At 40.4% G+C, this 12,961-nt stretch overlaps 1 protein-coding gene across 4 annotated transcripts in view; it reads right to left on the reverse strand.

Moving 5' to 3' along the window:
* SLX4IP (SLX4 interacting protein) overlaps positions 1–12,961 on the reverse strand; it is a 195,668-nt gene that overhangs the window by 76,790 nt on the left and 105,917 nt on the right. For all 4 annotated transcript variants that reach the window (XM_074406237.1, XM_074406238.1, XM_074406236.1 and 1 more), the window contains one exon: positions 3,605–3,694. In XM_074406237.1, the coding sequence (XP_074262338.1) occupies positions 3,605–3,694 (90 nt within the window). The remainder of the gene's footprint in view (positions 1–3,604; positions 3,695–12,961) is intronic.

Here is a 12,961-nt window from a genome sequence, read left to right on the forward strand (position 1 = left end):
CTAGTAAGTTTCTGTATACTGTATGTCAATTGTTTTATGACATACAAATACAACTGTTTTATTGTTTTGGTGTTATTTATAATAAAGGAAAACAAACATTTAAGCCCAACCACACAACGGGAAGATAGTCTGTGCAGTTGTTTCCTGCACTAACAGGAAAATGTAACCTAACGTAGAAAAAGAGAATAAAATTACACACAAATCTAAATTTCTTAATTTAGATTAAGAACTGATGTATAAGGACTGATGATTCCTGTTTAATTCCCAAAGACTACAGCAAACTCAGTTGCCCAGGTCACCTCAAACCTGTTTTGCTGGTTTCTTGCAATGTCATCTCAGGTTGATCTCTTAGAATCTTCACAAATTAAAACAACAAAATTTTTAGCTGTTCTGAAGAGCAATGATAGTAAAACTTATCCTTTATTACAAACACTTGTACCCCTCAAACAATATAGAAAACACTTGATTTAACTTATGAGTGTGAGTTTCTAGATAAAATACAAACACTGGTTTCCTCTCTCCTTCTTTTCACTGCCCAAAGATGCGGTGCCTTGTGGAATACAGAGAAACTGTAAATATCCATTTACAGTTGAGTGTTTTGGCATTGTTCACACAACAAAAAGGCAGCCTTGCTGCCTCATAGTTTTGTTTTTTTTTTTTTTTAACAATTAAAGAATTTTGCTTCACATGCAGAGTTCAACTATGAGTGAGCTAGAAAATATGTGAAAGACATACATGGAAACAACGATTGCTAAAATTTGGCCACAAATGCCCTATAAGGCTAAAACTAAAAATAGTATGACAAAAATAAAGCAAAGGCTCACACACAAACTCTCTCCCTCTAGCTATGGGACCTTCCTTCCCTGAGTCAGTTTGACAAATGGAAGGTAGACCAACTGCAGTGTGGCAAAGACACCAGTAACTGACCACACCACACTTAGCGAAGCTTTCTCTTCAAAGCCGCAATACTGCAAGAAAAGAAAAATTCTCAGCTACATTCGAGGGGCAGACAAGAAGAACAAGTTAAAATCAGTGCACAAGAGAGAGATACAGAGGGTATCTCTAGGCTAACAGGCTGTGCTCACTTCCTCGAGTTTACAGATGGAACAGTTTGAATTCAACTGTTTGGGTACAAAGACTACTCATGCTGCACTCAAAATAAACATATGGTTAATGCATGTAACTAGTTATTTTTTCTAAAAAGGAACTGGATATTCTTAGGTTTTCACTGTGTAAAATGATGGTTAAAATGCAATCAAATTTGTTGCTCATGAAATCCCAATCACGAAAGGACCTAGTGATAAAAAGGACGAAAGCCTGGGGACACTGAACTAGGCTAAAGTCATAGCCTTTCTTCAACTAGTTTTTCTCCTTTCTTACACACACAATGATCCCAGAGGGATTTTAACGTTAGTGAATCCTTTTTTTTTTTTTTTTTTTTTGAGACAGGGTCTTACTCTGCCACCCAGGGTGGAATTCAGTGGCATCAGTGGAATTCAGGAGCTTGAGCCTCAAGCTCCTAGGCTCAAGTGATCCTCCCACTTCAGCCTCCAGAATAGCTGGGACTCCAGACGCAAGCCACCACATCTGGCTAATTTTCATAATTTTTAGAGATGGGGTTTCACCATGTTGCCCAGGCTGGTCTTGAACTCCTGGGCTCAAGCAATCCACCCACCTTGGCCTCCCAAAGAGCTAGGATTATAGGTGTGTGTCACTGCCAATACACATTTTAAAAGGGCAAATTAAGGCCAAGGTGGGCGGATCATGAGGTCCGGAGTTCGAGACCAGCCTGGCCAACACAGTGAAACTCTGTCTCTACTAAAAATATAAAATTAGCTGGGTGCGGTGGCATATACCCGTAATCCCAGCTATTCGGGAGGCTGAGGCAGGAGAATCGCTTGAACCCAGGAGACGGAAGTTGCAGTGAGCCATTGCACTCTCAAAAAAGAAAAAAAACAAATTAAAGCAGCAGCAGCAAACCAACTATTTGGTTCTGAGAGGCTGACCTGCCCCTTGCAGCTGCCAGCCGCTGCTCAGCAGGTCCTGTCATGCACTGCACAGCTTTGCTAAGTCATGCCCTAATGCCCTCAAGTAGGTACTATGAGCACCCACGCAGCTGCATGTGGCTCCTATTAAAAAAAAACCCTAGCCTCATTCTTTGGCTATGAGGTGATTCAAACACCTATGGCTTTATTTTAAAGAATTCCAAATTTACTGAATCTTAGGCAAAACTGACTCAATATTAAGAAGAAAGGTCTAAGGTGGATAAAAGTCTAAGGTGACAAAGCTGAAAGAGAATGGAGAATGGGCCTGGAATGGATTCTGTAACACTGTTAATTTAAGTCAAGTCAGAAGATTTTGGGGTAAGGTCCTCTTGGGTGACTATTAGTCACTTTAAGGAAATGAATGAACAGTTTTGAATCACAGCAATGTGTGCTAGTAAGCTAAAGAGTGGAATTATGTGAAGGTAGGTGGCAGTAGGAGATGCTGATTGACTTGCTAAATATTTAAAAGTCCTGGAGAGTCTAAATCCTGCCATACAGAACCTTATGCCTTCCTTTTCCCAGCTTTGGGTCACCAGGTATTCTTTGCAAAATAATGACAGCAAAGTCTCGATCATATTATCCTTTGGGTGAAAATGTATTATCCTATAAAATATTTTTTGGGGATTGAGGATTTTTTTTCTAGTGATCTACAAAAGCTGATTAAAAGCAATTATCACAGAAAAGGGTGTTATTGTTTTGTTTTGCCACTGTCCATAGTTTTTTCTCCATATACTGTCTTTTAATAAAACTTATTTTTATTTCTCACTCTAAAAATGTGATAAATGGACATCATGGATAATGATATTTTTAAAGGCATGTAAAAGGCACAAGCTGATTATCCCTGTTCTCTGGTGAGCAGGGATGGGAAAAGGAGCTAAAGTAATGGTGAGAGCAGCTTGTAAGCCTCCACCACAGGCAGCACTTGGATGGGATTGTTGAAATTTAGAACCAGGAGTGGACTTGGCATCTAGGCGAACCTCTTCACTTTCAGATGCGGAGGCTGATGCTCAGAAAGTCCAACATCATGCTCTGCTAAGCCCCCAGCTACTGGCTTTCCTGACTGACCAATGAGAGAAGGAACACAGTCAAGTATCTCCTCACCTGTCAAAGGCTCACGATAATAAAAGGATAATAGAAAATAAAAGCTGAGGCTTTATGGGTGTGACAGTTCAACCTTGTGTTAGCCACCATACCTGCTTCAGGTGCTCAGGCCATCCTTCACAACCAGTCACGTTAGAATCCTGCTTACCTGAAATAGTCACTTTAACTTCTTCTTCTTCTCTTCTTTAATATACACAACTCCTTCCCCCAAAACATAGAGGTATAAAATGTGGTTTAAATAATAGAGTATCTCATATGAAGTATATGAATGTGTCAGTTTCTGAAGGAAGGACAAAAGTAGGTGCATATGTGTCTGACATTGGGAATACAATTGTTTTTTCAAGGATTAAATACTCAACACTTTTTCCCCATTAATAGAAATAAAAGCTGGAAAGAGTGAATATTTTTTGTAGCAGCAGCAGCTACTTGCATGTAAATAGTAGAAAGTTTTGTTGTACCTCTTTCTTCTGTTCAGAAAACCAGCTCGTATCTTTGTTTGAACCTTGCGGCAATATATGAAGATCCACCAGGACAGCAAAATTCCCACACTGAAAGACATTAATGGCAGAGTCAGTGTCTGTGCAGCTCATGCCCAGCAAACAATGTGAGAAAATCTCACAAATTCCTATATGGTTGATCATGATGAAATGGCAACAAAGTTCACTACTAGACTCTTAATAAAGAACAGGGCTAAAGGTCATAATGTACTACTTTTCCTCAGTTTAACATTTACAGTGGAAACGCTAAGGAGAGATGCAATATTAATCAAGACAGGAAAGAAAATATCTATCTCTGGGCTGCACCTTGAAAGGGGATGTTCAGGCATCCCAGCGGCAGCTGGAAGACATCAAGCACTGAGAGAAGTTAAATAGGTGAGCACTAGGTAGGCTCCATAAAAGAATGATTCCATGCACAGCCAGGGGAATTCTTTCTTCTACTCAGCAAAGAACAGATAGAAGATACTGCATTTTCAGATGGACAAAAGGATTGGCTAGGACAGTACACTTTGATATTGAAATAGGAACATGGAAGAATGAGAAGTAAGCAGGAAGAAAAAGGTAGATATTGAATGCCAGTTAACAAAACTAAAAAAAAAAAAATTCGTTAAAATATGCTACAAAACTGTAGCCTGACTTTGTTCTTATTCTATAGGCTACTGCTGTCCAGCACTTTGAAAAAAAATGGAGATATTCTATATCTATGATGTTCAGTAAAGACAGCTAATAGCCATATGTGGCTCTGAACACTCAAGACGTGGCAACTGTGACTGAGAAGCTAAACTTTAAATGTAATTTAAATTAAAAATTTAAATAGCTGCACGTAGCTAGTGGTTCCACACAGGACAGCACAAGTACAGACCTTGTGAAAAGTTGTTGCCTTATAAATCCTCACATATATTATGAGTAAAGTAATTTCTGAAAATCACAAGATAACTGGGAATAAACTAATTTGGAAAGGAATGGAATACCAAGTCTGTAGGTTGGGGATGGTCTGGGAGACCATGAAGTTTGGTTTATGAGACCAAGAGGTTCTGGTTTATGAGACCCAGAAGTTCAGTTTTTTCACTTCCTTGGCTGGACCTTTTTTTAAAAAAATTCTGCCCTATATATCAATGGTGAATGGAAAGTAGTTTCTACAAATGGTTAGAGCAGGCATCCCCAAACTTTTTACACAGGGGGCCAGTTCACTGTCCCTCAGACCGTTGGATGGCCACCACATACTATGCTCCTCTCACTGACCACCAATGAAAGAGGTGCCCCTTCCTGAAGTGCGGCGGGGGCCGGATAAATGGCCTCAGGGGGCCGCATGTGGCCCGCAGGCTGTAGTTTGGGGACGCCTGGGTTAGAGCATCAGATGTAAATATGAAGTGAAACTTGACAACTACTTCATGCTATACACAAACTTTAATTGGAGATAGATCACACACCTAAACAAAAAAGACAAAACTATCTTCCTGACCTTTGGAACAGGAAAATATTTTTTAGACAGAATCCAGAAAACACCAAATAATGAAAAAAAAATTGTTAATTGTTAAATGTTCAAAATTAAAAATTTCTGTTAATCAAAAAAGCACCATTAATAAATAAAATAAATAGGTATGCTACAGAATGGGGAAAAATGTATCCATGTATTTATTCATACATATATCTGGCCAAAAGGACTTATATCCAAAATATGTAAAAAACTACTATAAATTGATATGTTTTTTTAAAAACCTGAGTTTGAAGACACTTCACAAATAGGATAAATAGCTAAAAAGAAAATGAAAAAAAGTGTTCAATATCATTAGTTATCAGGCAAATGAAAATTAAAACCACCAAGAAATACAACTACAATACCCACCAAAATGACTGCAATTAAAAAGACTGACATAACATGTAATGTTGGTAAGGATATGGAGCAACCCAAACTCTAACACTTTCCCAGTGGAAATGTAAGATGGTCTAGCCCCTTTGGCAAACGGGTTTGTCAGTTTCTTTCAGTCAAACGTACATTAACTTATCAACTGAGCCAATGATTCCTCCCCAGGTATCTACCCAATAGAGATGAAGCGTATGTGCACACAAAGACTTTTATGCAAATACTCATGGAATTTTTAGTTATAATAACCCAAAGTGAAGACAACCCAAAAGTCTACAACAGGAGAACAAATTGTGTCATATTCATGCAATGGAATGAATGCTACTCACCACATACTGATATACTCAACATGTATTCATCTAAAAAACATTAGGTTCGGCAAAAGAAGCCAGACCAAAAAACTATATACTGTATGTTTCCATCTATATATAATTCTAAAACAGCAAAATCAATGTGTGATAAAAGAAATCAAAACAGTTATTTCCCAAGGGGGTGGGAACTGGGTGAGAACTGTCACAAAGGAACTTTTTTATGTGTGATAAGAATACCTTGATGGGGTATGTTAATGTGCACACTGTAATCAGTTCCTTTCACTGCATTTAAATTATACATCAATAATAAACAATTTTTAAACACTGTGTAAAATGCACTCATACTTGTTGGCAGTTACTTAAAATGTAGGTATTATGTCCCTGAAAATGTGTGGGAGACCAAAATGAAGTTTACTGGGTAATAAACTGTGAAGCATGTTGAAAGATGGTTTCCTATGATGTAAAACAGTGCACTTTAGTGTGTTACAGTTTAGTGTGTTGCAACGAGCATTTTACTTTAATGAAAGAGAATTGAAGAGAATATTAGAATGCAATACAAAATATCAATGTGTCATATGGTAAGATCAAGAATTGTTTTGTGAAATGTAAGTAAGTGTGTACTCAGTTATGATGGAAAGCCTATTTCTTATTGTGGGTTGTAATAAAAAATGTTTGAAAACCACTCAAGTATACTGTTAAAGTTCTCAACAGTTGGTTATAGAATTAACCTCTAAGGAGTCTGCTGCCACCAGGTGGAGGTATCATGCCACAACTACAGGATCTTAGCCACGGAATATTAACCTTTCATGTGCCATGGAGCTATTTAGCCAGCTGTGAAGCAATGAAACGTGCTCGGAATAATAGTTTTAAATGTATGAAACATATCACACAGGATTAACAAGAAAACCAATTACAGTGAAGTACAGTTATCTTAACAAAAGAAAAATTTGTGACATAGGAATGCATGCACTTGTTTATGAAGGCATTGGGTTTTGTCAGATAGTGATGATCTAATGCCGACTACAAATCTGAAGCAGTGATAAGCATAAATGATGTCTTCATTATCTGCAACAACCATAATGTAATATGAAAAGAGCTATAATTTATAATGGTGACAAATACTGCTAATACTATTCATATTTTTATTATTCATAATAAAAAGGAAAACTAAATTTATTAGAACTTGGTCACAATAAAGATGTAACTTTTTCCCATCCAAGTTCACTGACCTCTGAATTCTATCACAGACCCACTGATGTTCCAGAGGATCTAGAATAAAAGCCCTTCCAAAGTGGTAAAATATGTCTCAACACATTTTATTGTGGGTTCCCACAGGTGCTCTTTCCTGATTTTTTAATCTAAACCAAGCTCACTGCTACCTTTTCATTAGCAAAACTAATTCTGCTTTTTTTTTTCTTGTAACTTTCCCACCACCACAGAACTAAGTCTTAAGGAAAAAAAAAAAAAAGGAATCTTAAGCTTAAGCAACTTGAATTGATATTGTAACAGCAGCTTTCTGAAGAATTAACATTATAGTAAGGTCCAATTTGATGTTTCTCTCACCATTTTGGGATTTTGATCACAAATAACTTTGTCTAAGTTTGAAAATAAACAGATTGAGTAAAATGTCTCTTTTTAGAAAAATAAATTGTCAAATCTTACTGCAGGGATCAGACTTTCCTGGGGTTTCTGGAAGACTCCAACAGTTTGGCAGGCAGTCCCCTCCCTCGCAGGGGACTCTCCCTCTGCAGCCCGCAGTTCTGAACTCTCTGAACTCCCTCCCACACTAGGCAGAGGTATTCTGCCTTTCCAAAGTTCCCTGCTCTCAAACCTTTGCTTCTTGTCTCATGAAAAAACAGAAGTGAGGAGGGGGGAAAAAAAGCTTCTTATGCTGCCAGCAGCACAGCCTCCCTTTCTCCTCCTCCTTAATTAGGAGGAGGTTATTTCCAGACTCAGATGATCAACTCTCTAGCTTTCTTCTGAAAGGAGCAACACGGTAACCATCACTTCTTTCTCAGGCCAGAACTGGTCACTCTGCAGAGGCCAAGCCATCTCTTGAGCAGCCCACAGGCTGCGATGAACAGCTTCATGTCACATACAATGGACTGCGAGTCCCCCAGTCAGGGCCTGGCCTGGCTTCTATCCCCTCCACCCAGAGGATTCAGCCAACAACAGGAAGTTACCCCAACTCCTCCCTTTCCCTAACCCTCCAAAATCAGTCACACATCTTGTCCATTTTAATTTTTTAGAGAGTTCTCAAACACACTCCTCTCTTGCTCTGCTGCTCACATCCTCTCCCACTTGGAAGATCAGAGTCATTTCTACTGGTATCCTGGATGAACCCTCCATGCCTATCTGGGCAGTCTCTAGCCCACAAATGGGATCAGTCCACTCCTGCTGCAGCTCAGAGTAGCAAGTCACAAGCCTCTAATGAGGCCCACCTCTTTGTCTCCTGCACCTGACTTTTTCATCCTTGGCTTACATTACAGCTTGCCTTGCTGCTTCCATGCTTGTTGAGCTCCTATTGTATCCTCAAACCCTAACAGGAATGTGGCCAACTCTGTGAAGCTATTCTGAACAGCTTCTCTTTCACTGCTCTGGATCAGTCCATTCTTGAGTGATTATTTATTTCTGCATTAAATGACTGGTCCATGTAGGGTGCCCATCCTAGGCTATAAGCTCCATGGAGACAGGTCTATATCTCTGCCAACCCTGTATCCCCAGTGATCAGCACAGTACCAGTCCTCAGTAAATGCTTAATATTTAATGAAAGGAAGAACAAACAAACAAATAAAAAATGACAGAACAAGTTAGCTCCAAGTTTTGGGCAAATCACAGCCTTGTCTGCAAAGAGAGAGCTCTAAGCCCTTTCCAGGGACAAAGCCATTCCTATTTAGCCCAGTACACTGACACATCACAGAACAACTTCCTGTCACCCTATTCTAGAGTGGCAGCAACTCTGCCATCATGAACAACAACCAGTCATTTTTCATATTTTGCAAAATGGGAATACAAGAGTCTTAGGATTACTTCACTAGAAACTCACTGCCAACTGAGTGTATTATTTTTCCTGTCTCTTTCATAAGAATTCTAGAGGTGCAACTCACACTATTTCCAAGTCCTCACAGGTGGGAGAACTTGTCTTCTGACTTTGCATTAAGCATAAAACAAAGGTGAAAATATTAACATTTTTGATGCACAAAGCCATCTCTGGAGCAGACTCAGAACTCTAAGAGATGTAGAAGGGTCCCCACATTCTCTCAAGCACTCATTCATCATCATTAAACATCTGCTGAGTTTCACAGGGGCACTAGTCAGGCCCTGAGAGAGGAAGGGGGAGCAGCAGGGCACTGTGACATTCATGACCACAGCACTAGGATCAGAGGGAGTGGAGTGACAGCTCTGCCTGAGGAAGGCTAAGGAAGGGAAGGCGATGTCACAGTCAAGTATCGAGGAACACGGCAAGCAGTGCAGAAGGAAAAGTAAACAACACCCATGCAGAGAAAGAGCTTGACTAGCTCATGTGCCTTGGAAAAGGAAAAGAATCTCAATGTAGAACACAGGACATTGTCAGCAGATGGGGCCAACAGGGCAGGAAGGCTCAGCCTACAGAAGAGCCCTGGATAGGCGAGGAGGCTGGTGGGCTGGAGGGCTCTCTTGAGTAGAATTGTGGAGCATGGGTGGGCAGGGGGAAATCACCGGAGGCAGGCAGACAGATTCAAAGCCACTGCAGGAACCCAAATAAGAGACCATGCAAGGTGATCTCAAAGTGAAGGGGAAGGGGCCCGTTTGAGGGATACTCGGAAGACAGAAGCAAGAGGATGTGGTTGAGTGTGAGGGAGAGGAAGGAGAAGGCGGGAGGCCCAAGGCATGTGGGCAGTTTCTACCACATCCACGGGGCTTCCAGAGGCAGCTTACATACATGGGCCTGTTGCTGAGAAGCCACACAAATCATCACTGGCATTTTACACCCACCTGGAATTGAGGATGTAAGGCAGCTTCAAGTAACAAGGCAAAAATTTAAAATGGGGAGAATAAGTAAAGGCAAACAAGGGTAAAAACCTAAGATGAAACCAGTGATAGGCCTGCACGCAATTCCCACCACAGTCCCAGGTCTTTGCAACATCTGGCTCTGAGATTCCTAATTACGAATGTGAAAAATGCAACGCCAATTAGAGTCAAGAAGATGATAAGAAATCCAGGCTGAGGATAGCTCAATCATTCTTGATACTACAGCTAGAGTCTCCTAAAGACCTTCTCAGAAAACGTGAAAATTTTCTTCCTGGAGCATCAATTTCACCAAAAAAGTTTTAGATAACATATTAAATATTTTCTTATTACAACTAACTGCATGTATCTTACAGCATAAAATTTTATAGTGATATGATTTTTAAACACAGTTTAGCCGGGCACAGTGGCTCATGCCTATAATCCCTGCACTTTGGGAGGCTGAGGCGAGCAGATCACCTGAGGTCAGGAGTTTGAGACCAGCCTGACCAATACGGTGAAACTCTGTCTTTAAAATAATAATAATAAATATAATAAATAAATATATATATTTATATATAAATATATATTTATATATATTAGATATTTATATATAAATAAAATAAATATAATAAATTAATAATAAAATAATAATAAAATAAATTTTTAAAAATCACAGTTTAAAATATTGATTGCCATTTACAGAGCACCTATGTTCCAGGCACTGTGCTAAGTTTTACTCACAGCGTTCAATTAAATCCTTGCCACTCTGGTGAAGGAGCACAATGATTATTCACATTTCATATATAAGGAGGTTGAATTGAGGAAGGTCTAGTCCAAGATTACACAGGCAGTGAGTGCCAGACCCAGGAATCAAATCCAGATCTGTGAGACTCCAGAGCCCACTGGCAGACATTACTCTGAAGCAATTTAACTCCTGTGGAAGGCTACTCCGGACATACTTCCAGCCTCATTTGGGAACATGTTTAGGCTGCCTAGCCTGGAACCCACTTTACTTGGGAACTGGCCCCTATACCCTCTAGGTGAGCAATGACAGCCACGTGTGCTTAGAACACCCTACGCCTTAGTGGCTGGTGACTGCACCAGTGATTCTCAACAGGGTTCTGCAGCTCCCTTCCCTAGGCAGCCTGATTCCACGCGTGATTCCATTCCAACGCAGGTACGGAGAGCTCAGATGCTCAAGGTGCCACTGTGAGGCACCATGTTGAAACACTAGTGCAGTGAAGCAGTGAGAGCCCCACTGTCAAAAGAATGAGGTGGGAGGGGTAGTTAGTGAGAAAGAAGGATAAGGAGAGGAAAGAAAAGAACGCAGCAGAGGATGACAGCAATAAACTCTGCAAGAGGTGGAGTGAAGTTGTGAGGGTAGGAAAAAAAGTCTCCTGACATTAAGAATCCCTATTTAGAGTTAAAAGCTGAAGAAAAGTCAAAGCAAATGTGTTGTCAATTGAATTCCCTCGGCCTGTTCCTCATGTAAAATTCTGGCCCAGGAAATCCAAGCTTGTAGTTTACATTTAAGAAAGGGAACCAGCATACCTTTTGGATGGCATACTCAATAAACTAGTAGACAGGTCAGGAGATGGAAGAATAAAGAGTCATTCTGTTGGAATATGATATATATTTAGCCCAATTGCAAAAATTTACTAATGGCGAACAAGTTGGCAATAACAATAGTTAAGATTCATAGAGCACTTGTGTGCCAAACACTGTGTCAAGCCCTTTCTGTACACTATTGCATTTAATTTTCCTGACAACCCAAAAGACAGAAACTATTACCCCTTAGTGTTCTGGGAACATTGGGAAATTTAAGAGCACTCTTTCTCTTTTAGGAGATTGCTGGTGATCATGCCCAGGTTTTGTTTGGTGCGGTGCCTTGCCAACTTGGTAATACTTGTCAGGTTGGGTACAAGGAACACTTCATAATCTCAGCAACAGAATTAGACACAGCCTGAATTTGAGATCATAACATACAAAGAAGGCCTGGAGAAAGCCCTTTGATGACTAATGGGAGAATGGCCTAGCACAGGAAGTCTAAAGACTATAAATCTCCTCTAGTGATGCCCCGTTTAGGAGGGGTTGCACCACCTTCTATCTCTACTGTCAGTTTCTCTGTATATGAAATGAGTGGACCGAACTGAATTGCCTTCAAGGTACCTTCCCTTTAAGATCTCACCTCCTGGTCATTTTGGTTTGCAATCTTTTACTTGGATTCTACCTACACATAAAGTAAAATCCACTGCTGCTTTGGAATAGAGAGGTGGAGAGCGCATTTCCTGCTGTGTTGATCTCTGTGGGCATGGTTTAGTCTCGGTAACCAATGACAGCAAATGCCAGTCACATGGCTAAAAATCATGGTATGAGACATGGGAAATAGAGGCTCTCAGCGGAGTTAGTTGAGGCAAAAATCTTAGGAACCAATGAGCTCTTCCCCGAAGCACTGCCCAACACTTTCGGGCAGGATTAAGTTCTTCTGCGCTGCCACAGCACTTGGTTCAGGCTTCTGTTGTGGAACTTATTCTAGGCTGAGAACACATGACTATATAAATCCATTTCCCACCAGGTGGCCTTTGTGGAGGAGCTGCCTTCTGTTACCTTTGGGTTGTCAATGTCTAGTACTGGGTCTGGCACACAGATGGTCATGAAGAGTGTTTGTTAAATGAAAACATACATCAGTAATGAAAATTAAGTGGCTGGCTTATTCTCTCTCTAGGAGGGATTACCTCCCTCCCACCTGCACCCTGAACTCAGAACAAAAAACACTACAGAATCAAGCTCATGGTTTGCAACTAAGGTTGCCCCATGTATGCACAGAATACTGTCACTCATGAATCGGAATGGCTATTTTCCCACTTTCTGTCAAACAGGCAGAACAAGATGCAAGTACAAAGCCCTGGTCGACAGTGTGAATCCAGACCCATTAAAGAGAACTTCCTTGGATGCAAATGGATGACGACTCCTTTAAGCTTAAGTTTTTCGGGTTAAAGGGATGCTTGGGAGGGTGTGACTTGTCTGAGGTGAAAAGAAGTCGGGAGGGGAGGGAGCTCCTGTCTCCTGTTTAGTGTCTGTTGTGGGACCTCTGACTACAGGTCAAGGATGTACAACTTCCCAATCACTCGTTTTTCACAACAGATTTATTAC

This window comes from Saimiri boliviensis, chromosome 9 (assembly GCF_048565385.1).
Source record: "Saimiri boliviensis isolate mSaiBol1 chromosome 9, mSaiBol1.pri, whole genome shotgun sequence".
Classification (NCBI taxonomy): Eukaryota; Metazoa; Chordata; class Mammalia; order Primates; family Cebidae; genus Saimiri; species Saimiri boliviensis.